The 27052-nt window shown below is 41.9% G+C and overlaps 1 protein-coding gene across 1 annotated transcript in view; it reads right to left on the bottom strand.

The window, feature by feature from the left end:
* NUDCD1 (NudC domain containing 1) overlaps positions 1 to 27052 on the bottom strand; it is a 136667-nt gene that overhangs the window by 18921 nt on the left and 90694 nt on the right. Inside the window, exon 8 of the mRNA XM_075920212.2 lies at positions 26262 to 26387. Coding sequence (XP_075776327.2) covers positions 26262 to 26387 — 126 coding nt within the window. The remainder of the gene's footprint in view (positions 1 to 26261; positions 26388 to 27052) is intronic.

Genomic DNA, 27052 nt, shown 5'->3' with positions numbered 1-27052 from the left:
CCACTTTGTCATGCATCTGAAAAAGTGGATTTTACCCATGAAAACTTATGCCCAAATAAATCTGTTAGCCTTTAAGGTGCTGCAGGACAACTCCTTGTTTTTTACAAATCTTAGCTGGACATTGTTTTAATGTGTTTGCTAAAGCAGGGGCTCTCAAACTTCTTGTGGAGGTTCCCCACATTATGCTGTAAAATCTCCAGGACTCAGAGGGCACGAGGGAACTTGGGGGTCTGGGCTTGGGGGTCCCTTGGACATAGGCATAGTTTTACTTCTATTTTGGGTGTAGGGGAAGTCAAGGACTGGCAGGGCTTGTGCCATCTCTGCACAGGTGGTCCAGGGAGGGAATGCTACCTCCACTCCTAACTCACCTCAGTAGGCCACTCAGTCAGTCTGTTGTGTGGGAGGATGCAGCCAAAATATATAACTAAAGGGGGGACTCAGCAAAAAATTTGAAAAACATTCAGGATGCAGGGAGAAGGTGGTTGGGGGCTGCGTGTGGGTAGTGGATAGCTAGGTGTGCAGGCAGGAGGAAAGTTAGGGGATGTGTGGCTATGTCTAGATTGTAGTTATTTTGGAATAAACTACTCAGGAATAGTTATTCTGAAATAGCTTATTTCAAAATAGCACATCTATACTGCAGGGAAGCCTCAAAATTAATCCAAAGCAGGCTTCCCTAATGTGGATGTGCTATCTTTATTTAGAGCCCCCGAAGGAATAACTTAGAATGGCCCTGGTGAGGGGCTGTTTTGAAATAGCAAAAATGGAGCAAAAATGGTGTTATTCTTCATATAATGAGGTTTACCGAAGTTGGAATAAGCCGTCTGTTATTCAGAATATAACAGAATTGCTGTGTAGACGCTCGCATAATTATTTTGGAATACTAGCTCTTATTTCGATATAACTAAGCCTTTTCCTGAGCCTCAGCTGTGAGCAGCACTGACAGAACGTACACTTATAAACCTAGTTCATCCCAATGTTCGCAGTCAACCCGGGACAGACCAAACAGGAGTCTCACTCCATTGACACAGGTGGTGCTTGTCCAGTCAGGGTCCAACCCTACCGAATGGCTCCTCCAGCCAAAGCGGCTATAGAGAGGGAAATCAAGGACATGTTAGACATGGGCATAATTTGCCCTTCGGAGAGCACATGGCCTTCTCCAATGGTCCTAGTTCCCAAGCCGGACGGGGAAATCTGTTTTTGTGTGGACTACCATATGCTAAATGCTGTAACTCACCCAGACAACTACTCCATGCCATGCACAGATGAGCTATTGAAGAAACTGGGGCATGCTCAGTTCATCTCCAACCTAGACTTAACCAAGGGGTACTGGCAGATACCTCTGGAGGTAGCAGCGAAGGAAAAATCAGCCTTTGTTACACACATCAGCCTATAAGAGTTTAATGTTCTTCCTTTCGGGCTGTGCAATGCACCTGCAATCTTCCAAAGGTTTGTGTATACTCTATTAGCTGGATTTGGAGAATTTGCAGTGGCCTATCTAGACAACGTGGCCGTATTCTCTGATTCATGGGCAGAGCACCTACAACACCTCCAAGATGTCTTCCAACATGTAAGGGAGGCAGGGCTAACAGTTAAAGCAAAAAAAAAATGTCAAATTGGCTTGAACAAGGTGACCTACCTTGGACACCAGGTGGGTCAAGGAAGTATGAACCCTCTACAGGCTAAGGTAGAGGCTGTAATAAACTGGCCTGCCCCAAAACAATAGGTTCAATCCTTCTTGGGCTGGGTATTACAGGCAATTTGTACCACACTACAGTGAGGTTGTCACACCTCTAACCGATCTAACCTAATGGGGTCAAGTGGACTGATCAGTGCCAGGAAGATTTTAACCAGCTCAAGGCAGCTCTTATCATTATCACCACAGATGCATCTGAGAGGGGTGTGGGGGCAGTTTTGATGCAGGAAGGACCAGATCAACAACTCCACCCTGTCGTGTTTCTCAGCAAAAAATTGTCTGAAAGAGAAAGCCATGGTCTGTCTTGGAGAAGGAGTGCCATGTGATTGCGTATGCTCTAGAGAAGCTAAGACTATATGTGTGGGGGCAACGCTTTCATCTGCAGACTGACCACTCTGCTCTTCAGTAGCTTCATTCAGTCAAAACGACCATCAAGAAACTCCTTCAGTGGAGTTTGGCACTCCAAGACTTTGACTTTGATATACAGCACATTTCAGGAGCGTCTAACAAGGTGGCTGAAAGCCCTCTCCTGAGAGGCATTTCTGGACTCAATTACTTAGGACACTCTCAGTACATCTGTCATGGTACTCCACGGATGTGGAAGGATCTTGTTTAATTTTCATGTATTCTATAGTCTAATAAAGTGAGCATGTACTTATTTACTATGCTTTATCCCAGACCTCCAAAAAGAAATCACAGTCAGTGTGGCCAGAAGCTGTTCAGCACTGTCTGCTATTTGGGGGGCGTGTCGTGATCAAGAGGGATGGCCAGCAGCCTGGAGACTTAGGGGTTAACTGTACCTAGACAGGTAGCAGTCAGCCAATAGAAATGCAGATAGGAATTTCAAACTAGGACAAAGGAATTTTTGTTTTTTCTCTCCTTTATCCCCGGGCAGTTGACTCTCCAGAGACTGAGGGAGACAGACAACATGTTTCTCTCCAAGAAAAGACTCTTCACCATCTGTAAGTAGGGTAAAGTTTTATTGTTTTATGGTTTGGGAATGGGAATCTGATGTCTGTGCATTTAAAAATGGCATTTCCTCTCCTTTGTAATTAAGTTTTTGGCCCATGGGAGTCCCCCTTAAGTATATTAATTGGTGACTTTTCCTTCTAGTCATTATGCTTGTAACAGGAGTATTGTGGTGATAATAAAAGTTCTTTCTTTTTTCTTAACCTGGTATTGCTTAATTTGTGTGTCCTGGTTTTACTTTAGGGCTGAGGTTTCCCAAGTGATCTCTTCCCTGGTTTTCTTACCATTACTTGGGTGGTGAAAGCAGATTTTTATCCTCAAAATGTAGGTTTTTTAAGATTTTGGGTGGAAGCTTTATACCAAAGCCTGGAAAGATAAGATTTTGGGGTACTTTTGTAGGCCCCCACTTCTGCATTCATCGTGCCAGAGTGGAGAACTAGCCATAACACACTCTTATAGTTATTTCGGAATAACAGCTGTTATTTCGATATAACTTTGCTGTGTAGACACACCCTGTATGTGTAATGCCAGCAGACCCTGGTCGTCTGCAAACAGAATCGAACTTGAGAGCACTGGACTTTAGTGAATGAGTCACTACTGCATGAGCTAAAAGTCAGCTGGCTATTAGCTAAGGCTTTAGCGCAGAGTCATTATTCTCTCTAAGTGGTCTCAGTGCCACTAAATGGGATAGTATACCACACCCAGAAGGTGTGTGGGTTACATGTGCAGGCAGGGGAGTATCTTAGGGTGCAGACAGGAGGAAGCCATGCTGTGTGCAGGTAAAGGAGTATCCTGAAATAGCACTTTATTTTTAAATACATTTGAAATAAGTATGCAATTTGTATAGCACAAATTATCAGAGGGGTAGCCGTGTTAGTCTGAATCCGCTTATAGCACAAATTGCGTATCTTATTTCAAGTTTAGAGTGCAGCGTAGATATAGCCTTGGTAGTGTTCCCATTCTCGACTACCACATGGGTAGAGCTAGTAATCCCAGGTAGTATCGGGACCCCTTGACTTTCTGGCTACTGTAGTTGAATTGGTCGACATACTCTGGGTAGTGCCAGATGTAAGGGAGGGATAGGACAAACATCATCTCCCTTTGTGGAAAAGGAGAGGGTGGATGGATGGAAAGAGAAGAAGGAACAGGAATGGGGTGCCATGAGTTGTATTTCACCCTTTCTGACATGGCTGCAGATTTTAGGTCTGGAGTCTTAGGGTGATCTTGCGAAAGGACATGATTTCAGACTTGGAGAATAACAATGAAAACTACCTGGTCTTTATATAAACTCGGTAAGAAGGGACAGACAGCTGCAGCAGCATGGTTTCTGTGGCAGACTTCTTGGGCTTGGTAAGTGTCACTGGAGGACCAACAGGCATGGAAAAGCTGGATTCCTGAGGTTTGGGCTGCAGACAAATATGACTGTGGCCATTACCTGGGGGACCCTTTTCAAATTGGTGACTCTCCAGTCCACCCCAAAAGCAGTACTACCATCCTTCTAAGACAGTGGTTCTCAAACTATTTGGCCCATGGACCACGTGGCTCAACATAAACCTTTCCGGGGACCATCAGTTGCTAATGGAAACTCACCCTTAATTACATAATTTTGCCTGAGCCATTTTGCTAGTGCTGCAGCTAGGGAGAATGGTTTAATTTAAATTGTTAAACAGATAAAGCACTTTAACTCTCATTTTAGCTTATCAAACTTCATTGTAAAATATTAATTTATGTCTAACAAAAGTTTTCAATGTTTTCTTATGGCAGGTGTGAGGAACCCTTTTTGCGTTAGGGGACACCGATGCACAGAAAAGTTTGCTGTGAACCACGCAGGCGAGATGAGCCAAGTAAGAAAAGCAAATATGGTAGGCGACTATATTGGCTTACCAGGGAAATCCTTGGTGAGCTTTAACACAAAAAGGAAGCTCATAAGCAGGGCTCGCCAAACTGCAGCGAGCCCCGCTCGCCAGCTGCACTGTCCGGCGATCTGCACATGCGCAGATCGCCCAAACCCGGCTCTTCCGGGTTACAATCCACTCGCGATGGGCAAGTAGATTGTATTATTTGTCGAGCCCTGCTTATAAGAAGCGGAAACTTGGATAGATGACTAGGGAGGAGTATAAATATATTGCTCGAGAATGCAGGGGAGTAATCAGGAAGGCAAAAGCACAACTGAAATTGCAGCTAGCAAGTGACGTGAAGGATAACAAGAAATGTTTCTACAAGGCATGTTAGCAATAAGAGGGTGATCAGAGAGGGTGTGGGACCCTTACTAGATGGGGGAGGTAACCTAGTGACAGATAATGTTGGAAAAGCGGAAGTACTCAATGCTTTTTTTGCCTCTGTCTTCACAGACAAAGTCAGCTCCCAGACTACTGCACTAGGCAACACAGTATGGGAAGGAGGTAGGCAGACCTCAGTGGAGAAAGCCAGACATACACAAATCCATGGGTCCAGATTTAATGCATTTGAGGGTACTGAGGGAGTTGGCAAATGTCACTGCAGAGCCGTTAGACATTATCTTTGAAAACTCGTGGAGATCTGGAGAGATCCCAGATGATCGGAAAAAGGCAAATGCAGTGCCCATCTTTAAAAAAGGGAAGCATGACAATCCAGAGAACTACAGACCAGTCAGCTCAGCCCCAGAAAAATCATGGAAGGGATCCTCAAGGAATCCATTTTGAAACACTTGGAAGAGGGCAATGTGATCAGGAATAGTCAACATGGATTCATCAAGGGCAAGTTGTGCCTGACCAATCTGATTAGCTTCTATGATGAGGGACATGGGGAAGTCAGTGGATGTGATATACCTTGACTTTAGCAAAGATTTTGATATGGTCTCCCACAATATTCTTGCCAGCAAGTTCAGGAAATATGGATTGGATAAATGGAGTGTAAGGTGGATAGAAAGCTGGCTAGGTTATCAGGCCCAACGGGTAGTGATCAATGGCTCAATGTCTGGTTGGTGGTCAGTTTCAAGTGGAGTACCCCAAGGATCGGTTCTAGGACCAGTTTTATTCAACATCTTCATTAATCATCTGGATGAGGGGATGGATTGCAGCCTCGGCAAGTTTGTGGATGACACTAAGCTGGGGGGAGAGGTAGATATGTTGTAGGGTTGGGATAGGGTCCAGAGTGACCTAGAGAGATTAAAGGATTGGGCCAAAAGAAATCTGATGAGGTTCAACAAGGACAAGTGCAGAGTCCTGCAATTGGGATGGAAGAATCTCAAGCATTGTTACAAGTTGAAGACTGACTGGCTAGGTAGCAGTTCAGCAGAAAAGGACCTGGGGATTACTGTGGATGAGAAGCTGGACGTGAGTCAACAGTGTGACCTTATAGCCAAGAAGGCTAATGGCATTAGGAGGCATTGCCAGCATATCTAGAGAATTAATTATTCCCCTTTATTCGGCACTAGTGAGGCCACATCTGGAGTATTCATCCCATTCTGGGCCCCCACTACAAAAAAGATGTGGACGCACTGGAGAGGGTCCAGTGGATGGCAACCAAAATGATTAGGGGCTGGAGCACTTGACCTATGAGTAGAGGCTGAGGGATTTGGGCTTATTTAGTCTGCAGAAGAGAAGAGTGAGGGGGATTTGATAGCAGCCTTCACCTTCCAAAGAGGATGGAAAGACGCTGTTCTCTGTAGTGATGTATGGCAGAACAAGGGGCAATGGTCTCAAGTTACAGTGTGGGGAGGTCTAGGTTGGATATTAGGAAAAACTATTTCACTAGCAGGGTGGTGAAGAAGTGGAATGAGTTACCTAGGGAGGTGGTGGAATCTCCATCCCTAGAGTTTTTTAAGTCTCGGCTTGACAAAGCCCTGGCTGGGATTATTCAGTTGAGGTTGGTCCTGCTTTGGGCAAGGGGCTGGACTCAACCTCCTGAGCCCTATGATTCTATGATACACCAGTGACATTTTCCTTTATTATAGGGACAAAGGAAGGGCTGCTTCATAACTTCGAGCATTATTCAAATGGCAGAACAATTTCCTGTGTTCTCTGCATTAGAGTGACCATAATGTACAGGGCTGTCAGATATCTTTGCAAATGGAGACAGGAATGGCGGCTTGAAGTCCCTTCATTAGGATGATTGTGGAGACTACTATAAATCTAGCAGTTTGCTGGTACTTGGCACCAAAGCAATCAGCACTGGCACTACATACATAAGCATAATCCCAGCTCCCTTCTGGCAATCCCATTAGAACAGCGTTATCATTTAGGCACCTCATGCTATTAATCTTTGAAGCCAAACTTTCCACTAAGAATTGCCTCTGATGTGTGAGTGTCATAGTACTGGTTCACTGGATAAGACATGATCATAATACAATAGGCTAAGGCAGGCAGCACAAAATGAAAGGCCAGTAGTTCTCAGATTTTCTGCTAATCCTTAGCTTTAAACAGTTTTTTTATTGACGTGTCTCGATTTTTCCCTCCTGCATTCATATACCAGAAACAGAGAAAGTAATGTAGACACTATGTATCAGTATACACTCACCCAGATGGCCCAGCTGCTTTTGGTTTTCTGAAAGGCTACAATCAAAGCTGCCAAAATACAGCAAGGTATTTCCAATCCGAAATCAAATTTGTATTGAGGCACCAAATCTGATACTTTGTACACTCATTTTAATAGAGGCAAATAAAAATAAATAAAATATGCTTATTTTCTCTAACTTTTTCTCTGAGTTACTGCCATTATCTATTCAATTTTAGTCAGCTGTTTTTCATTCAATTTAAAAACTTTTACTTTTATTCTTTTCTCTTATTAAGAAGGGAAATTTATTTGTCTAATTATTTTGGCATTCATGTTTACCAATCACAATCATGGATTTTATTCACTAACATTTCACTCCATCATTACTATTAGTATTGGACTTGGAAGTGTATTTATTTTTGTATGAATTTTAACTTATTTGACAGATATAATTAGAAATACAATTTGAAAATAAGCTACCTTCAACTGCACATGTATATAATACAATTTTGGAGCTGGCACTGCCTAAAGGGAGTAAAAGCTAAATTTACATTCTAAAAACACTATTATTGAATTGTACCACTTCAAATAAAGAATGACAAAGCACATTATGGCAATAAAAGTAATAATGATAATTACTCAAGCTAGGGCAGGTTAGGCATTTTAAAACTCACTACTCAAAACACTAAATTTAAGCAGAAGAGAATAAACCTAAAAACAATATTGTAATATCTAAAAAACTTTTAAAGAATAAAATTATAGAGAATATAAGTACATTGTGCATTTCAACAGGAAATACCAAGAAGTAACAAAAACATTACCACAAATGTGTAAGGAAAGTGTGTTTGTGTGTGTTGGGGACGGAGGGGGAGCAGCAGCCACAGCTTCCACTTCTGAGCAGAGGCACCGGCATAGATAGGCTCCCTGTCCCCCCCCAGCTCAGTTGAGACTGACTGTCTGGGCACAGCTATCTCCCACATCGGGCAAGCTTCCCCAGGCTGTGTCTACATTGGCGCGATCTTGTGCAAAAGCGCTTTTGCGCAAAAACTTGCTGCCTGTCTACACTGGCCGCAAATTCTTGCGCAAGTACACTGACGTTCTAATGTATGAAATCAGTGCTTCTTGCGCAAGAACTACGATGCTCCCGCTCAGGAAGAAGCCCTCTTGCACAAGTGTTCTTGCGCAAGAGGCCAGTGTAGACAGGCAACATGAATTTCTTGCGCAAGAAAGCCCTATGGATAAAATGGCAATCAGAGCTTTTTGTGCAAGAGAGCGTCTACACTGGCAAGGATGCTCTTGCGCAAAAGCACATCTCTTACGCAAAAGCACTTGCCAGTGTAGATGCTCTCTTCTGGAAGAGTTTTTGCACAAGAACTCTTCCGCAAAAGAATTCTTGCGCAAGACCATGCCAATGTAGACGTAGCACCGGTCAGCACCTGATCCTTTGTCCAATAGCCAAAATTTGGTGAAATTTTCCTGTTATTGAGCACAAAGACTCATTTGGAGACCCTCTTAACATTTTAATTACTTTTGTTTGATATTAGTCTCCTTTTATTTGCGTGAGGAAGGAGGAATAGAATTGTAAAACTTACTGCCAGTGCAACAGTAAGGTTAGTGAGAAAAAGACAGAATGTTACATTAAAATGATTCACTGGAGGGCATAGTATCCGCCATAATAATGAAATCACAGTTCCATCCCATTCATTTAATTAAATGTGGTAGTATTGTTGCCTTTCTTCAGTATCTTAATTTTCTTTAGGCATGTTTAAATTATCTGAATTATTACTGACTGACTTCTTATGTAAGACTATTCTAAGATTCTTCGAAGCAGTCAAAAGGCAGACCTCTTAACTATTTTATTAGTCATATCACAATTCAATTCTGACTCCATATTCTTTCCTCACCTCTTATCCACGTAGGCTATTCTTCCTATGTTAATTAATTAAAAACAGAAATTATTCACTAATGGTGACAAAGAGATGGGTTAATAGCGTACTTCAATCAGTATAGTCCCACGTTCTTGGGAATTGCATGTATTCTTAGAGTTGAAACCAAAACCTTCCTGAAACGTGACAGGGATATATGCATGTTCTCTTGTGGCACTGGAATGTTAAAGAGTGGTTATAGGAAGAGATGCAGATGCAAATCTGCCAGCACTTGACATGGTAAAGTAAAATTGAAACCTAGTCCATTTTTAAAAAAGTGTCCTTACAACTAGCTTTAGGTATCACATCTGCCAGTAGAACCTCAAGTCAATGTTCTTATTTTCTTAAAATGCTTCTCTCCTCTCTGTTGCTGTATTAAGGTACCACACACAAAAATGAAAAGTATAGAGGAAAAATGAAAGTGAGCCTATGAAAAGGATCTACTGAAATTATTAGACCCCAATGTTTTGATGAAGTCATGTTGAAATTTGTTATTGAGTGTGGGTTTTTTTTAAGTTTTTGATCATTTCTAGAACTAGTAATTTTTCAATTAAAACTTTCATTGACATTTTTCCAAAACTATTTCAAAATTTTAAAAATATTTTCTGAAATGATAATTATTTAATCAGTCCTAACAAAAGGTGTCATTATATGCTCTCTTACAAGTATTGTCAATGATTGCTCACTTTTCAGACACTTATTACTTTTGGGATTATCACGTCAAGAGATGTCTAAATGAAAGGCAATAAAAAAATGACCATATAAGTGCTCTTCTAAACTGGACATCAGGCATGGAAGCCAAACCAAGAGAGTGATGTGTAACATTACAGAATATGCTCCAGATACTGAAAGTATATGCAGATGCTCTTTAGCTATGATTGTTTCCAAGACTATCCAGTGCTCATATCACTGCAACGCCATAATACATTTGTATACAACACTGTACTCTCTAACAATTTCTGAGTAGAGATAATCTTTCCAGTGGACTCAATTCAATTTGACAAAAATAATCCAAGGGCCATGCTAACCTGGATATTCCTTCTAACAGGTGGGATTTGCAGTGGAGGGTACAGAAGGGGAAGGCAAATAGACTGAATTAAACGTAATTCAGCACTTCCATATTAAAAAATGTGGATCATGGCCATAAAACCATCTGATTATTGAACACTGACTAAAGAAAGTCAATTATTGGAAAGTAAATGGCTCAACCAAGAATGAAGATTTCAGAGAGAATGTTATTACGTGCATTCTCATGGTGATTGCAGAAGCTTTCTAATAATCTCATTTAAATTCCAAGGAAGTTACAGTTTGTAAACAAATGTAAGGTACCGCACGTATCGGTTCTTTTAGGTACTTAACTGTAGGATGTCCAAATACAGAAAACCTTTATATATATGGGAGCAAAGCTATCTTTGCAATAAAACAAAAAAAAAAAAATCCTTTCATGCATGCCATAATACATCTAAATGTTGTTTTATAACATGGCAGGGTATGCCAGCTTTTCAGAATGGTAGGCATTTGAGCATACCTCTTTAAATATTACCATCACTGGTTTCCATACACACAGATAAGATCTTAATTTACCCTTGTGCCTTTCCTACTTACCAATATGTAGTATAGAGAGTATTCACAGTTGCAATGTCCTATTGAAAAGTAGAGGGATCACTCCTTGTAATTGAGCACATCTCTGGATTGCTCAAATCTTAGACTTCCCTTGACTTCCAGTACAACGGAGAACTTATAGGAAAGACTAATATTCAGGCCCAGAAGAGCTGACAGCCAGTGTGGGCTCCTGGGCAAGGGAGGGGGCTCCTTGCTCCTGGAAGGGGCAGGGCCTTGGGAGGACAGGGTTGGGCTATTGGCAGCCAGCCCTCAGAGCCTCACAGAGCACACTACACCAGTCCCCCCACCCTAGCCCTCAGAGCCACATGGAGCAGATCGCACCAGCTCCCCCATCCCAGCCCTCAGTGGCGCATGGAGTGGGCAGCACTCTGGTGGCGATTTAAAGGGACTGGGGTTCCACCCACCCTCCTGTGTTGCAGGACTGGGAGTAACCTGAATATTGATGTGATCTGTTGCGTAAAGGATCATCTATTTTCTCACAAAGGCATGCTAATTTGTTTCTTTCACATTTTGTTATGTACACCGAGACATGTATGCATGTGTACCACCACACATGCTGCCAGCTGTGGGTGCTCTGTTAATCAGATGGATGGCAACTGAATCTCTCCTGGGTGGCAGCCTAGGTGTCATCTTCCAGGGAACACTGCCTTGCATCTAGGGCTCTGATATTGGACCCACCCTTTGGAAAGATCTCTGGATAGGATGTGGTGGGCATAGGAATTTAGGGGAGGGTGCAGTATTTCTCAACTTGTAGCCTGCATAACACACTGTGGATCACATATTTTGTCCACAAATGATAAAGAATTTAAGAACCACTGTGCTGAACTATCTGTTTAATCTTCTATTTAGCTCTGACACTGACTATTTCCCAGAGCTGAATTGAGAGGTCTGTGTAGCTCAAAAGCTTGTCTCTCACCAGCAGAAGTCGATTACCTCACCCACCTAAGCTCAACTGTGACAGTTGGGCACAGAGAAAAAGTTGTTCACTCAAGTAAGCATGCCCCAAGGCGTGTAGAGATTGTAGATCATAAACAACATCTTTAACTCCACCTAGAAGAACTAGTAACATATCCTAGCTGTGAGAGAAACAGAATAACAAATGGACTACTGTATACTGTACTGACTTCAGGGTTTTTTTATACAGATTAGAGGGCACTTTTATGAAGGACACATTGCAAATCCAAAGCCAACAGCAGCAAAAAGTGAAGACTTCAGAATGTTTTATTTGTATTCTAGGGTCCTAATTCTCTGACAATACAGTAAAGCTGAATACACTTGAACCTCAGTATTCTGGGTGTCCCTAATCCAGGAACACCTGTGCTACAGAGGACAAAATGGCTCTCCACACAGTTGTCCCACTCCCTGGAGAAAGGCAGGCAGTAATAAGCTTCTCCTGAGGCTTTTCCTCACTGATTCCTATCAGCGGGGGGTGATACCTGGGAAAGGTGGGGGATGTGCAGTTATGCGTGTCCCTGGGAATGGGACACCAGACAAGCGCCTCACCGCATTGCCCTCATGCCCACACCCCACAACACCCTGCCTGGCCTAGCAAAATCTTTAGTTCAGCATACCTGTTTCCCAAGGTTGCTGGATTAAAGAAGTTCAAGTGTATCCTCAAAATCTGAAACCGCTCATTTTTTTTCCTAAATATGTTCCAGATAATCCTTCTACTTCAGACAAAAGTTACTCTACACATCCCAAACTATTGACTTACCTGGGCAGAGGTCTGAATAAAGCTACTTGCCTTCCTACACCTAAGACAATTTAAGATGTAGCCATATAGCTTGCTCCCTACGCCTTATCTTTTTAGGAAATGGTACAGCAGGTTTGTTCTCTCCTTATCCCCCCAGAATGCTAACCCAGGACCTTAGTCCTGGTCTCAATGCACTTCTTTGGGTGCCATTTTTCTTTTAGACCATTTAGGAATTTAGAAAGTCAGAGATTTGTACTGGAAAATCTCTCAGATGAGTATCTTAATATCAATATTCCAAATATCAAACAAAAAGATTCATTTAGTTAAATGCAGCTGAGCATTTAATATGCTAAATATTAAATACTATTTCACCTATTCCTAGACAGCATACAATTTTAGTTAGTGGCTAAAATGACTTAAGATAGCTTCAGATCATGTTACTTTCCATGAAGGCAAGTTCTTAATGAAGTTGTTATGATCTTCCTGACTAATTTTAACATTACAATTTTAAACACTAACCAAATGCTACTCATTAAAACATTATTACTGCCAGCACTTAATAAACAACAACAAAAAGATCCCCACAGATCAAGTGAAAAATCTTCCTCTGTAGCTGATCTGTTAAAAAAGGATAAGTTGGATTCAGAATTAGTTTTAGGCAAGTCTAATCATCTCAACATTACCATGAAAATTCGATTTCAGACCAATTTAATAACACTGTTGTAATCAAGCAGAAAAAGCCAAATGTCTGAAAGTTCATTTAATTAAATTTTACAACTAATTAAAATAAAGCCACCATTTCTGTTGTTAAAATAATTATGAGAGTTCTGACTACAATTACATTAATGAGGATCATGTTATCCCATTTGATTTACATGATAGTATCCAACTACATGAGATAAATGATCAGCTATCCTTTCTTTAGTCTGAAAAAGACAGTCAAACAAAACGATATGCCAATAACTGCTATTGATTCTAAAGATACATTGTTTCTCTCAAAGAAAAAGGAAGAACAATCTTGATAATGACTGGACATCCGTGTGTGTGTACACACACACACACACACAGTATTGTTATTAATAATACAATACAGCTGCTCCCCGAGTTACGACCACCTTCACTTACGATCATCCACACTTACGACCAAAGCGGTTGTAAATGCAGATCCAAGTTACAAATGGCTATCTGCACTTACGAACAGCGTGGTCGCCATGTAACTCTATGGGACCTGAGTTCCGTAACTCGAAGTGTTCGTACCAAGTGTTGGTCCATAACTTGTTTATAACTCAGGGAGTGGCTGTACAGTGTACACACACACACACACACACACACACACACACACACACACACACACACGTTTTCCTTACAGTGCCTCAGTAATCGATGTCCAGTCATTATCAAGATTGTTCTTCTTCTTTAATTTCAGTTGTTTTCTTTCATAAATGTTCGCCTGTTTAATCAATGGCTAAGTTTTCCCTGTCCCAGGCATACTGATTCTTGTAACAACTAGATCTTGCTTAAAAGAAGAGATATATCTTAAAATTATGACTCAGGAACAGTTATGGATAAGTTACTTTGCAAGTCAGGGAAGGAAAAGAGTCAGTGAAAAATAAAGGTAACAGTTTTTCTGATTGCAAAAGCTTGTCCAAAGAAGTTGCACACTGGACACTAATATGCATATACTGTGCAGGCTAAAATAATTTGCATTGCCACTTATTCCGTAACATTTTAATTGATTTATATTAGCTTTATTACCAACAACAATCATCTACTGAAAAATAGATAATGAAGTGTAACTAAGCTAGAAAGAATATAAATGAAGTTTATTAACAGAATTTGTTTTAGAATCTTTCTAGACAGTAAGAGGCAGCTTACTAACTGTTCTTGCCCTTAGATGCTATTTGGCCACAAACGTGAAACACAACGTCATTTATATTAAAAGCTCTTTGGTCCAGGGGTGGCGGGGTGGGTCTGAGTGTTTGTCTCTCTCTCAAGTGGCTGGCCAGACAAATACATAGCATGCCCCCTACTTCAAGACAATAAGTACTACCATCACCTGAAATAAAACCCGTACTTGCTTTCATCACAACAATTTTCTTCACGCTTATGTTGAGAGAGAACAGTTTACTAACTCTGGACAGAGAATCCAATAGTGCCTGTAGCATGTCTTCATTATGTGCAACAAGCGCTGCATCATCTGCGAATAGGAGTTCTCTAATGAGAACTTTCTTGACCTTAGTTTTAGCCTTGAGTCATGTTAGGTTATAAAGAGAACCACCTAACCTTGTGTGGAGAAATACATCACTGTGTGAGTTTATAAATGCCCAATTTAATAGGACCGAGAAGAATATACCAAAGAGGGTAGGAGCAAGGACACATCCCTGTTTGACTCCATTCTTCACCACAAAGGGTTCAGATATAGATCCATCAGAGTACACTGTTTCTTTCATATCTTCATGAAAAGATATGAGCTTGAGTAGAGTTGGTGGACAGCCAATCTTAATTAACACTTTGTACAGTCCTGATCTACTGACTGTATTGAACGCTTTTGCTAAGTCCACAAATGCTATAAACAGCGGCTTTCCTTGCTCTCTGCATTTTTCTTGTAGTTGTCGAAGAGAAAAAATCATGTCCATTGTTGACCTGCCAGCCCTGAAGCCACACTGTGTTTCTGTTGTGTTTGCTCAAGGTGTATCTCAACCACCCAAGGTCATTGTGAATGACAGTCCATTAGAGGTGGTTCAACAATTCTGTTACTTTGGGTCTACTATCACCACAAATCTCTCCATGGACGAAGAACTGAACATCAGGATTGGGAAGGCAGCCACAACATTTGGCAGATTTATAAAACACGCATAGAACAATCCCAAACTGACATTGAAAATAAAGATACTGATATACCAAGCGTGCGTATTAAGTGTCTTGCTTTATGGATCTGAGACCTGGACTACCTACTCGTGCCAAGAGAAGAAATTGAGAAGTTTCCACCTTCATGAATATTAAGTGGCAAGACAAAGTTTCAAATGTAAATGTCCTATCAAGAGCTGGCATATCCAGTCTCATAAGGAGCCTTAACAACTGAAGACTCCGGTGGCTTGGCCATGTGAGGAGAATAAGTGATAAACCCCTTCCCAAAGAAATCTTTGGTGACTAAGAAGTGGTATGAGGGCAAGAGGAAGGCCAAAGTTAAGATTCAAGGATATATGTAAAAACACTATGAAAAGGTTTAATATCAATCCAAGCTCTTGGGAATCTATGTTAGCAGATAGCAACACCTGGCGACAATTATTACAACAGGGCACGTCATTTTTTCGGTGGGATCTGTGCAAGTCATGCAAAAGAACTCAGAGGAAAAATTCTGAGATTCATGAAAATGGAAGTAGACTGGCATGTAGCTATTGTAATTGACTGTGGAAATCCAATACTGGATGCATAAGCCACGAAAGAAGTTGCAGATCTAGGCACAACTCATAGATTGTCACTGCCGCTGCTTACCACCGTCTCTCGGGATGAATGGGCCATATAAATATTCCCTTTCATCTGCTGAAACGACTCTACGCCAATGGTTATTCCAGTGATGTTCATCACATGTTAAGAGTTAATTTGTAGGATTCTAAGAGTTAATTTGTAGGATTATAAAAGTATAAGACTTGTCAATATTTAGAGGACTCAAGTATTAGACATGAGTAAGACAAGCTGAAACACAAGAACCTGTAGATTGAGGCTTATAAGACTTTAGCTTAGCTATTTTAGGCCTTGAAAACAGGAAATAGTGATCTGAAAATAAACTGATGCCTTAGCATTATGGGAAAAGAGACACCAAGTGGCAATGTTGCACAAAATTACAGAGAAGACTACTAGTAATGCTAGATCATAAAGATATACTAAAACTCCATTGGTCCGGCATCCAATACTCCGGCACGCCTGATGGTCCGGCACCATCGGGAACCCGGAAGTGCTCCAGGCAGCCAGACAATTGGAGCTGCTCTGCGCCCGGCTTTCCCAATTCAGCCGCTGTTGAAACTGACCAGCAGCTGAATCGGAGAGGCTGGGGGGCAGAGCAGCTGGGGTGCTACTGGGTTGGTCCCATACCGCTGCCCCTCGGGGCTGCAGAACCAATCCGGCAGCATCCCAGCTGCTTTTGGGGATGCATGGGGCAGAGCAGCTGGAGTGCTGCCGAGTTGGTCCCACAGCGCCGAGGAGTGGCGCTACGGGACCAACCCGGCAGCACCCCAGATGCTCTGCCCCAGGCATCCTGGAGTCAGCTGCTGATCAGTTTCAGCAGCGGCTGACTTGGGGACACCTGGGGCAGAGCAGCTGGGGTGCTGCCAGGTTGGTCCCATAGTGCCGCCCCTCGGTGCTGCAGGACCAACCCGGTAGCACCCCAGCTGCTCTGCCACAGGCATCCCCGATTCAGCCGCTGCTGAAACTGACCAGCAGCAGCTGAATCGGGGATGCCTGGGGCAGAGCCGGACTATCGGAAGGGAGGGCTATGAGAGGTCTGGGGGGGCATCCCCCCCACTCCACCCCAAATCCCTCATAGCCCCCCCTTCCGATAGTCCGGCATATCTGATAATCCGACACCCCCAGGGTCCTAAAGGTGCCGGATTATTGGAAGTTTACTGTACTGAAAAGGAGCATCTGTCTCAGAGTAAGGGATACAAGTTGTACACTAAAGCTAACGGAAAAAAGGGAATTTGCACACTATAGAAAACTGGGGCCCATTAAGAATACAGTCCAATAAGAAAAAAAAGAATTGACACCTGTGTATGTGCAGAATGCAGGTACAGGCAGAATCACATGATAAAAAGGGAATGGGCAGAAAGGAAAATTGAATGCCCTTTGAGAGACTTCACCATGCACTGTTGCTCTACTGATGTCAAGTCCATCAAACCCTAACATTATTATTAAGGATATGAATATAACTATATTTGTAACTTGTGCACAGTGGGGCTGACAGTCTCGCTGGGCCCCTGAGCAAGGTGGGAGAAGAGAGCCTGTTTCACACCCCCAAAAGGGCCAAGGCTGTGGATGGAAGGGGTGGGGCTGCTGCTAGGCAACCCTTAGCAGTGATCCTGGCTCTAGAGGTGATCCTGGCAATTATAGACCAGTAAGTCTAATGCCAGTACTGGGCAAATTAGTTGAAACTATAGTAAAGAAAGTCAACATGGTTTCTGTAAAGGGAAATCCTTACTAATCTGCTAGAGTTTTTTGAGAGGATCAACAAACATGTGGAAAATGGGGATTCAGTGGATATAGTATACTTAGATTACCAGAAAGCCTTTGACAAAATCCCTCACCAAAGACTCTTAAGCTAAGTTAAGTTATCATGGAATAAGAGAGAAGGTCCTTTCATGGATTGGTAACTGGTTAAAAGACAGGAAACACAGGGTATGAATAAATAATCAGTTTTCTGAATGAAGAAAGATCATTAGTGGGGTCCTCCAAGGGTCTGTCCTGGGACCAATCCTATTCAATTTATTTATAAATGATCTAGAGAAAGGGGTAAACAGTGAGGTGGCAAAATTGGCAGTTGATACCAAACTGCTCAAAAAAGTTAAGACAAAAAGCAGACTCTGAAGAACTTCAAAAAGATCTCACAAAACTCGGTGATTGGGCAACAAAATGGCAAATGAAATGCAATGTTGATAAATGTAAAGTAATGCACATTGGAAAAAATAATCCCAACTCTACATACAATATGATTGGAAGTAATTTGGCTACAACTACTCAAGAGAGAGATCTTGGAGTCACTGTGGATAGTTCTTTGGAAACATCCACTCAGTGTGCAGTAGCAGTCAGAAAAGCAAATAGAATGTTAGGAATCATTAAAAAAGGGATAGAAAATAAGACAGAGATATCTTATTGCCTCTATATAAAAACATTGTATGCCCACATCTTGAATATCGCATACAGATGTGGTTGCCTCATCTCAAGAAAGGTATATTGGCATTGGAAAAGGTTCCGAAAAGGGCAACAAAAATGATTAGGGGTTTGGAACAGATCCCAGATGAAGAGAGTGTAAAAAGGCTTGGACTTTTCAACTTAGAAAAGAGAAGACTAAGGGGGGATATTATAAAGGTCTATAAAATCATGACTGGTCTGGAAAAAGTGAATAAGGAAAAGTTAATTACTTATTCCCACAATATAAGAACTAGGGGTCACCAAATTATATTAATAGGTAGCATGTTTAAAACAAACAAAACAAAGATTTTCTTTACTCAGCAGATAGTCAACCTGTGGAACTCCTTGCCAGATGATGTGGTGAAGGCTAGAACTTTAACAGGGTTCAAAAAAGAGCTAGGTCAATCAACGCCTATTAGCCAGGATGGGTAGGAATACAGATGTTAAGGACTAGTCGACTATCCAATAAGAAAATGCTTATTAGATAGATGAGTTGATTAGTCAATTCCCTCCCCCCTTGCTGCCTCAATCAGGTAGAGACTTCCCTATCAGATATGGGACTTCCCAGATGACCCTGGGTTCTGCGAAAATGCCTTATGGAACCCAAAGTCAGCTCGGGAGTCCCCAGTTGATCCTCGGTTCCAGGGAATGCCACACAGAGCCCAGGGTGAGCTGGGGAATCCCCAGCTGACCGTGGGCTCCACGTGGCATTTCAAAGCGGCAGTGCAGCATGAAGCCCAGGTCAGCGGGGGACTCTGAGTTGCCCCCTGATCCCAGGCTCCATGAGGGCGCTTCTGGACTGAAATGCACAAGAGCCCCCGCAAAGGACTCTTGTACATTTCAAAGCTGACACACTGAGTGCAGCCTAGGGCCAGCGGGAAGGCCCGTTGATTCTGGGCTCCACGTGGGTGCTTCTGCTTTGAAATACACAAGAGCCCCCTTTGGGCTCTTTCAAAGCACAAGCGCCCTCATGCAGCCCAGAGTCAATGGGACTTCCCGCTGGCCCCAGGCTGAATGCGCAGTTCCACATTTCTCCTTTGAAATATATGAGCGCCTCACCGGTGGCTCTTGTACATTTCAAAGGAGGAATGCAGAAGTGACTATCAACTAGTCAATGGAAATTCCATTGACTACTTGACTAGTAAATTACTCATTAGTTAACAATCTTAGGTAGGAATGGTGTCCCTAGTCTCTGTCTGGAAATGGGTGACAGGGGAGGGATCATATGAGGATTACCTGTTGTGTTCCCTCCCTCTGGGGCATCTGGCAATGGCCACGGTCGGCAGACAAAATGCTGGGCTAGATGGATTGTTGGTCTGATTATGTTCTTAGCACCACCAGGAGAGAGCCAAGCTTTCCCCAGGCAGTCCACAGTACTGCCCAGAGTGCACAGTGCTATGCTTCAGCAGTGAAATAAAAGGGCTCAGGCCGCAGTAGGAACAATGACAGCCAGGAGCTCTGCCTTCTTTTGTATCGCTGGGCAGCAGGGCAATTGCACCCTCTGCCTCAGCCCCATTAGGGACTGCCTGTGTGCAGGTCTGTGTAGAATTTCTTCATGCTTTGATAATTGTGATTTTTATTGTAACTTTAATAAAATGTATAAATCAGACTAGATCTTATACCAGTGAATATATATGTGTCACTCACTACCTTTGGTCTTTATATGTTCCTAGAGAATCTAACTTTAAAACAAGTAGCAGAGGTGACTTTCATTATGTTAAGCTTGAAACTGCAGCTACCAGAACCAAATCCATGATTGTGTAATACCACATTACAAAATTCACTTTAAATTAAACAAAAGGCTGCGCCTTCTTTTCAGGACCAAAGAATTGTCTGTTACCTCCAGATCTGATCTAACACCTTCCCCTCCACCCATCATACCCCTACGTTGGGATGAAGGGAATTTAATAAAGTATTTTGAAAACAAATCAGTGAGCCTGTTTTTTCCTAGTAGCTAGCTGTCAATTATTTGATCTTCAAATGTAAATAGGAGCTCTCTCCTTTCAAGCATCTGTTTGCTTGCTATATATAGAGTCTCTTTAATGATCTTCCTCACAATGATTGTAATTAATATGTTAGCCTTTTGGCTTTGAACACAAAAAAGATGCATTATTATTCTCACATACAGTACTTTGCACTAAATACTTTGTTGATTAATCTTTGAAGATTATTTTTCAGCAAACAAAAATCCTTTCTTATTAAACCATAAAAAGATTTGAGGAGTACTGGACATTTTTTTTTACTAGTTCAAAAAAGAGTCAACTAGTATGAAAGATGATATCATGCACTGTTTGACCTTCACAAACATAGCAGTTAGCATTCACTCCTATGATACACAAGACTTCTACTGTGCAGAATCTATTTTCACATATAATATAGTTTACAAGTGAAATTAGTTTGTTAGAGTTCTTAATCTAGAAGGTGCATTTTCTCAGATGAGGGCACCATATAAATTTAGTAAACATAATGCAAATCAGAAACACAGATATATTATAAAGCATGCATCACACTTGCGTGCTAATACTCTCAACAATACCAAAACTTTGCTTTAATAGGAATAAACAAAATAATTCAAACCCACTTAGATTTTTGCAAATGACTACATTTGCCTAATACAAGTTGGATCTCCCTGATCTGGCACCCTTGAGACCTGACAGGTCTCAAATGAGGGAATTTGCCAGACCAGGGGAGGTTCCCTGCTACTGACTCTCAGCCCACAGCCAGACACTTGTCTGGCTCAGATACTGCTAGCCACAGCAGGGGCTGCTGCAGATTCTGGGCCCTGCTGCTGTGGGCAGATTCCTGGTCCCCTAGTCAGGGCTGCTGAGGATGCCTGGCCCCACTGCACATGGGCTTGGTCTCAGGTTCTCTGCTCCTAGGGTTGCCAGATGGTTTCAACAAAAATACTGGACACACTTGACATTACAACACAATCTACATTACATCTTATTTAGAAAATACCAGACATTTATATTTTCTCAATTTATTTCCCAAACAGAAAGCTCAAATACTGGACTATCCAGTTCAAAACCAGACACCTGGCAACCCTATCTGCTCTAGGAACGTCCGTTGTCCTACTGAACCATGGAGTTTTGCTAGACCAGAGTGTCTCGGTTTAGGAAGGTAGAACCTATTCTTCTTTACAGAAAGATACTAGAGATCCAAAATAATTACTAGTCAAGGAAATAGAATCCTACATAAAAGTGGCACGACACAGACCGCTCACCAGGCAGCATGCTACTTATGAATATTGCGTAGATATCATTTTTGGTTTTGAATATTGAAATTTGTTCTAGCTACAGTTTGCAAAGATAAACTAAACTCCTCTGAATCCCATCTACTCAACTCCCCAAAATAAATAGATACAACTGGGAGAGCCCATAGGAAGGGGAAAAAACTGTTAGCAAAACTTTGTGAAGCAGGGAAAACCAGAAAATGTATACTTCTCTTTTGCACAGAACATTAGATAAAAGGGATATAATTTAGGCTCAAAATCAATTAATCTAGGAAAAAACTTTCAAAGGATAAAACTTTTATAAAAGCATACTAACATATTTAAATTAAAGTCAAAGTTAATCTAATTTTTTCGTGGACACATCTGATTTTTTAAAATTGAATAGTTTATTAAATAGTATGATAAGATTAACATTGTTCTCATATAATTAAAATTACCAGTAAGAACAAACCAATGGTTATTCTTTAAACCTCAATCACATGGCAACTTCCAATTTTCTAATAACATTTTACTGATTTTTTAAGAGGTTTTATAGCTATTAATTCTAAGGAGGAAAATCACCCTAATGTGGTGTGCATATACAAGGCCCTATATGCACTGCTTAGGTATATAGAGGTGACCAGAAATCAAGGTAAATACTAAGATTTAGACAAAGAAATAACAGTCACATGAATTTCCAGTGAATTTACTGAACGCTGAACCACTCAAACTAAGATGAACTTATCTTTCAATAGCACCCAATAACAGGGTCACTGACAGCACATCCTGTTTTCCTGGCCAAACCCTTACCTTCCTTTAAGTTATAAAAAGAAGCTGTCTACCAAATGTTGTGGTCCTACCAATTGTGTGTCTCACACTAAGGCCAGAGACTGCTTATGGTGACTGGTTAGGTACTTTGCACTTTACAACATTTAATTGGGGAAATAACTGGGTGTTCTACATCAGATAGTTTAAGACAGGCCAAGAAAAGAAAACAACAGGACACCACTTGTTATCACCTACAGCGCACAACTTAAACCCCTCCAACGCATTATTAACAATCTACAACCTATCCTGGAAAATGACCCATCACTCTCACAGGCCTTGGGCAACAGGCCAATCCTCACCTACAGACAACCCCATAGCCTCAAACAAATTATTTCCAATAACCACACAGCACACCTCCATCATACTCATACAGTAACCCACCCTTGCAATCAACCCCAGTGCCAACTCTATCCACAAATCTATACAAGTGATATCACAGGACCTAACCACATAAACCACCACATTAGAGGCTCATTTAACTGCCCATCAACTAACGTGATCTATGCCATCCAAGCCCCTCTGCCATATATTTGCCAAACTGAACAGTCTCTGAGAGAAAGAATTAATGGACACAAATCTGATATCTGAAAAGGCAACACACGAAAACCTCTTGGGGAACATTTTAACTTTCCCAGACACTCATTAATGGATCTCAGAGTCACTGTATTGTTTCAGGCCCATTCCACAAGCCAACTCCACAGGGAAGCCTTAGAACTTAACTTCATTTACAAGTTCGATTTCTATCACAGAGGTATGAATAAAGACATTGGCTGGATGGCCCACTACATTCCACATCCTAATGACATAAAAAAACCAAAACACTGTGTACTTAAGAACAATTAGTACCTTCTCTATCAGTTTCAAGTGGCATGTACACTCTAATTTACTATTTCCTCCCCCCCCTTCTTTTTCCTTCTCCTCCCCTCATCCCATATTTATTTAGAAACTTGACCTTTCATAACTCCATTCATCTGAAGAAGTGGGTTGGGCCCATGAAAGCTCATGATAACAACAACATGTTTTGTTATTCTCAAAGGTGCTGCAAGACCTTGTTGTTTTTAAAGTTTTTCCAGTTACAGACTAACTTGGCTACCCCTATGAATCTTCTAAATTTAGTTAGAGATGTAATACAGACAAGGACTTAGAATGTGTGACACATGATAAGGTGAACATTGTAAGCCTCAAATACTGTTGATATATCTTCAGTAGGTTTGGCAAGTATGTTGAAACTGCCCGATATCTATACTGTCTGATGCTGAATTTAGTGTCCATAAACAAAACAAAGCCAAAAAATAAAATCAATCTGGAATAACTCTTATTATTTAAAAATGTCGAAGTGATTTAGAATAAGGCCCACCGACATGGGGAGGTACAAATCAGTGATTTATAGGGGACCGGGCCTCCCTGGATTCATTGACACATTACCCCACCACCACCACCACCACCACCATTCAGGCAGGGTTGGAGGAGGAAGTCATAAGATCTGAACACAGAAGGGAAAAACCCAAACTAGCAGGAGGAAAGGAAATAGATTGGGAATCTGGAAAGTCTGGGGTGGGAAGAGAAACCATTACTAGGATTAGCTGTGTGGAAAAGGAGACTTGGATGTTGTGCAGAGAAGACAATGAAAAAAATGTTGGGGGAGGACCAAAAGCCAACAGGCTGATAGGGGGAGAACACATAGCTCAAATGAACAATAGGGGGATGGTAGAAGAGAGGGACTAGGAAAAGCTGGAATAGAAAGAAGGGAGACAGATCTCATTAGAAGCTGGGTACTGGCCACAAAAGATGTTCGGACAAAAACCAAGGGAGGAGGGAGATTAGGGCAAGGCGCAGAGGAGACTAGGAATGGGAGCTACCACAGGGGAAAGTAGGAGGGAAGTAATAGGATGAGAAGCCTGGAGTTGGGAAGAGATGGGAATGACAGAAGTTAGAAAGGCCAAGCCAGAACAAGGTCAACATAGGTGACAATGGGCAGAATCTTGTGTCCATGAGGCACAGGTGAATAGATTCTCTCGAGGTCCCTTCCAGTCCTAGTATTCTATGATTCTATTATTCTTATTGTCAGAAAACATCTATGAAACCCATTTGCCACTAGTGTTGATCCTCTTAGAGAATGATAACTTACTACCACAATCAGTTAGTTTGTTAACTCAAGACAAGTCTGGCTCAAGAGAATTCTGCCAATGCAGGTACTGTAGGAGAGCCTTAAAGTTACCTTTTGAAGATCCCTTACAAATCCTGGCTTAGGAGGTATACCAAGATAGAGTCACAGCATCGTGGCCTATTTACAGTCCTGACAAGTTGCCTGTAACTTAGACAAACACCAGAGTCACCTAATTCATGTACTCCAACCCCCAAAGCAGCCCAGGATTAGGAGGGCGTGTATTTTGCATAAAAATCATCTTAGCCCCGCCACATCTGCTTGGGCTGCAATTCTGGGTTGCAACTTATAGAAGTGCAGCATAGATCTTGCCTAAGATGTTTCAATTATGGTTAAGTGAGAGATGGAAAAGTTCTATAACTCTACGTTACCTAGTTCAGCCCCTGAACTACTGTGGTGGATACTGCCACTGAGTTTGCCATGATGCCACTGCGACCTTGACCTTCTACTCTGGCTCCTATGGGAATGGTGGGACTCCAAGGACTCCAAGAAGGAAGACGATGGAGGAGCCAAACTGTGGGGTACCAGACAGTGGGAGCTTGGAAAGCCACTGGGCTTTTTGTCCAAATGGGCTGGCGCCAAAGGGAGGTGTGGAGTAAGGGAACATTGAGACATCATTGTCCCTCCTGACTGCACGTGGAGTGGGGTGGAGCTGACCATGCTGGAGAGACTTCTCTCAGCGAGCAAGAATAGCACTGGAAGACACAGCAAGTCCTAGGTCACTTCAAAAGCTTTTAGTCGAGGGAAGTGGCAGGTGCTGGCCACTAGGAACTGAGAAGCACAGGGAGCCCAGACTAAACTGCTCACCTGGGCAGAAGTTGACACAGCCTTACCAGGATCGGGAGCTGTGTCCTGACAGGGTTCTCACAGTTGTTTGCCTCTTGGATTTGGCTGGAGGAAAACAATCCTTCTCCGGCTTCTTTTCCTTCTGAGGCACTGCCAGCTGAGACTCATGCCTGCTCACTGACTGTGGGAGGTGCTATCTTGGCACAGAGTCTCAGGATGACTCCTTTCTCAGCACCAGATTTCTTGACAACAGTACCAGGGCGCTCTGCACTGATGAAAAGGTGCTAGAAGCAGGGTCCACTTTTTATGAGGGATGGAGGAGAGCTGCCTCCAAGAGTACAACTTAAAACTGCTGCTCCCTTTTGTAAGAGTTCTGAAGCAGAACTTGAGGCAGATCTTACAGAAGTCTTTTTAGTGACCTTCCCCTAGGCACCATAAGCAGGAGAAGAGAGTATCACTTCATGCAGACCAAACAGTTTTTAAACCCTGGGAACAATGACATGCCACGGCTCCAGGGAGTCGGGATGGGAGTAGAGACCCCCAACAACTCTAACTACTGACTAACTGAGCAAAAGATAACAAGAACTCTGAGGTTGAAGGTGTTTGCTGATGATAAAATGGAACTGAGGGGGTGGCAGGTCAGCAAGGCTCTATATTGAGCACCCTGGATATGAGACTCCAGTGGGTGTCCTGGCTGACCTGACGGATCCTGCTACAGGCAAATCTTCCAGCCCCCATGCACATGTGCATGCATACACATGATTGGAATGGACATGATCAAGCACTCGATCTATTACTGAGGTTTCTCATTAAAGAAACTGTTGTAAGATTTCAGTGAAACTACACCAGTTTATATCAGCTGAGTGTGTGCCTTTGTTTTTTAAACTTCTCACCATGGAAAAACTATATTTCTATACTGAAAAATCTTGAATGGGAGACACTTGGGCCATTGGGACACAATGAATAGTTGGATTTAATATTTCACTTACCACATGTGTGATTTTCAATGTATTACCATCAAATCTGCATAAACTTGTGCTGTCTTCAAGAAAAATGTCACATTCCTCCAATTCCTGTGCATTACAAGGAGGGTTTTCTTTCTCAGGGTGTGGATTCTGAAACCAAAAAACAGTGAAATGTACTGAATACCTGGTACACAATATTATACATTTAAGTCATTGTGATGACATCAAGGATGAATATGGTTCTAGGTATTTCAGACTAAAGTCATCCCTTCAGTTAATGATTACGTTACTTGCCATAACATGTCTGTACTCCCAGATTCACATGTGTATGTTAATTTTGCATTCATCAGGATTAATGTTATATAGCCTCGTCATTTGCTTAGGATATTGACAAAAGAATGCTCACAAAGGAATGTTTCTATTTTGACTTGGTTCATTTGTGGATGTAATGAACAACAGGAGGCCCTTTCGGTTGTCTATATCTTTTACTAGTTGCTATGCTTTCCCCACATTTATTAGATTGACTGCAGAGTAAAGTGTCATCTCACCAATGCAGGTATTTTTAACTTCAGCTTTAACTATAGCAGAAACGTCAGAAAACAATGGAGTGACTCACTGTGTAGCAGCTCCTGTTTATTTTTCAAATGCAAACTTCCTCTCAGCACTTCTAGTGGCCACTTAAAATTGACACAAGATTTATAGCTCTTTTATCCATCTGGTAATGGGAAAGCATACACATTTGGCCTTTGGCTGATATTTCTCAAGGCAAAAAGAACAAATATTAAGAGCACAGTAGAAATGGATATTTGCTGTGG

This window comes from Pelodiscus sinensis, chromosome 2, assembly GCF_052426305.1.
Source record: "Pelodiscus sinensis isolate ZL-2025 chromosome 2, ASM5242630v1, whole genome shotgun sequence".
Taxonomy (NCBI): domain Eukaryota; kingdom Metazoa; phylum Chordata; order Testudines; family Trionychidae; genus Pelodiscus; species Pelodiscus sinensis.
Note: the sequence above shows the minus strand (reverse complement) of the source record. Positions and strands in the feature narration are given on the sequence as shown.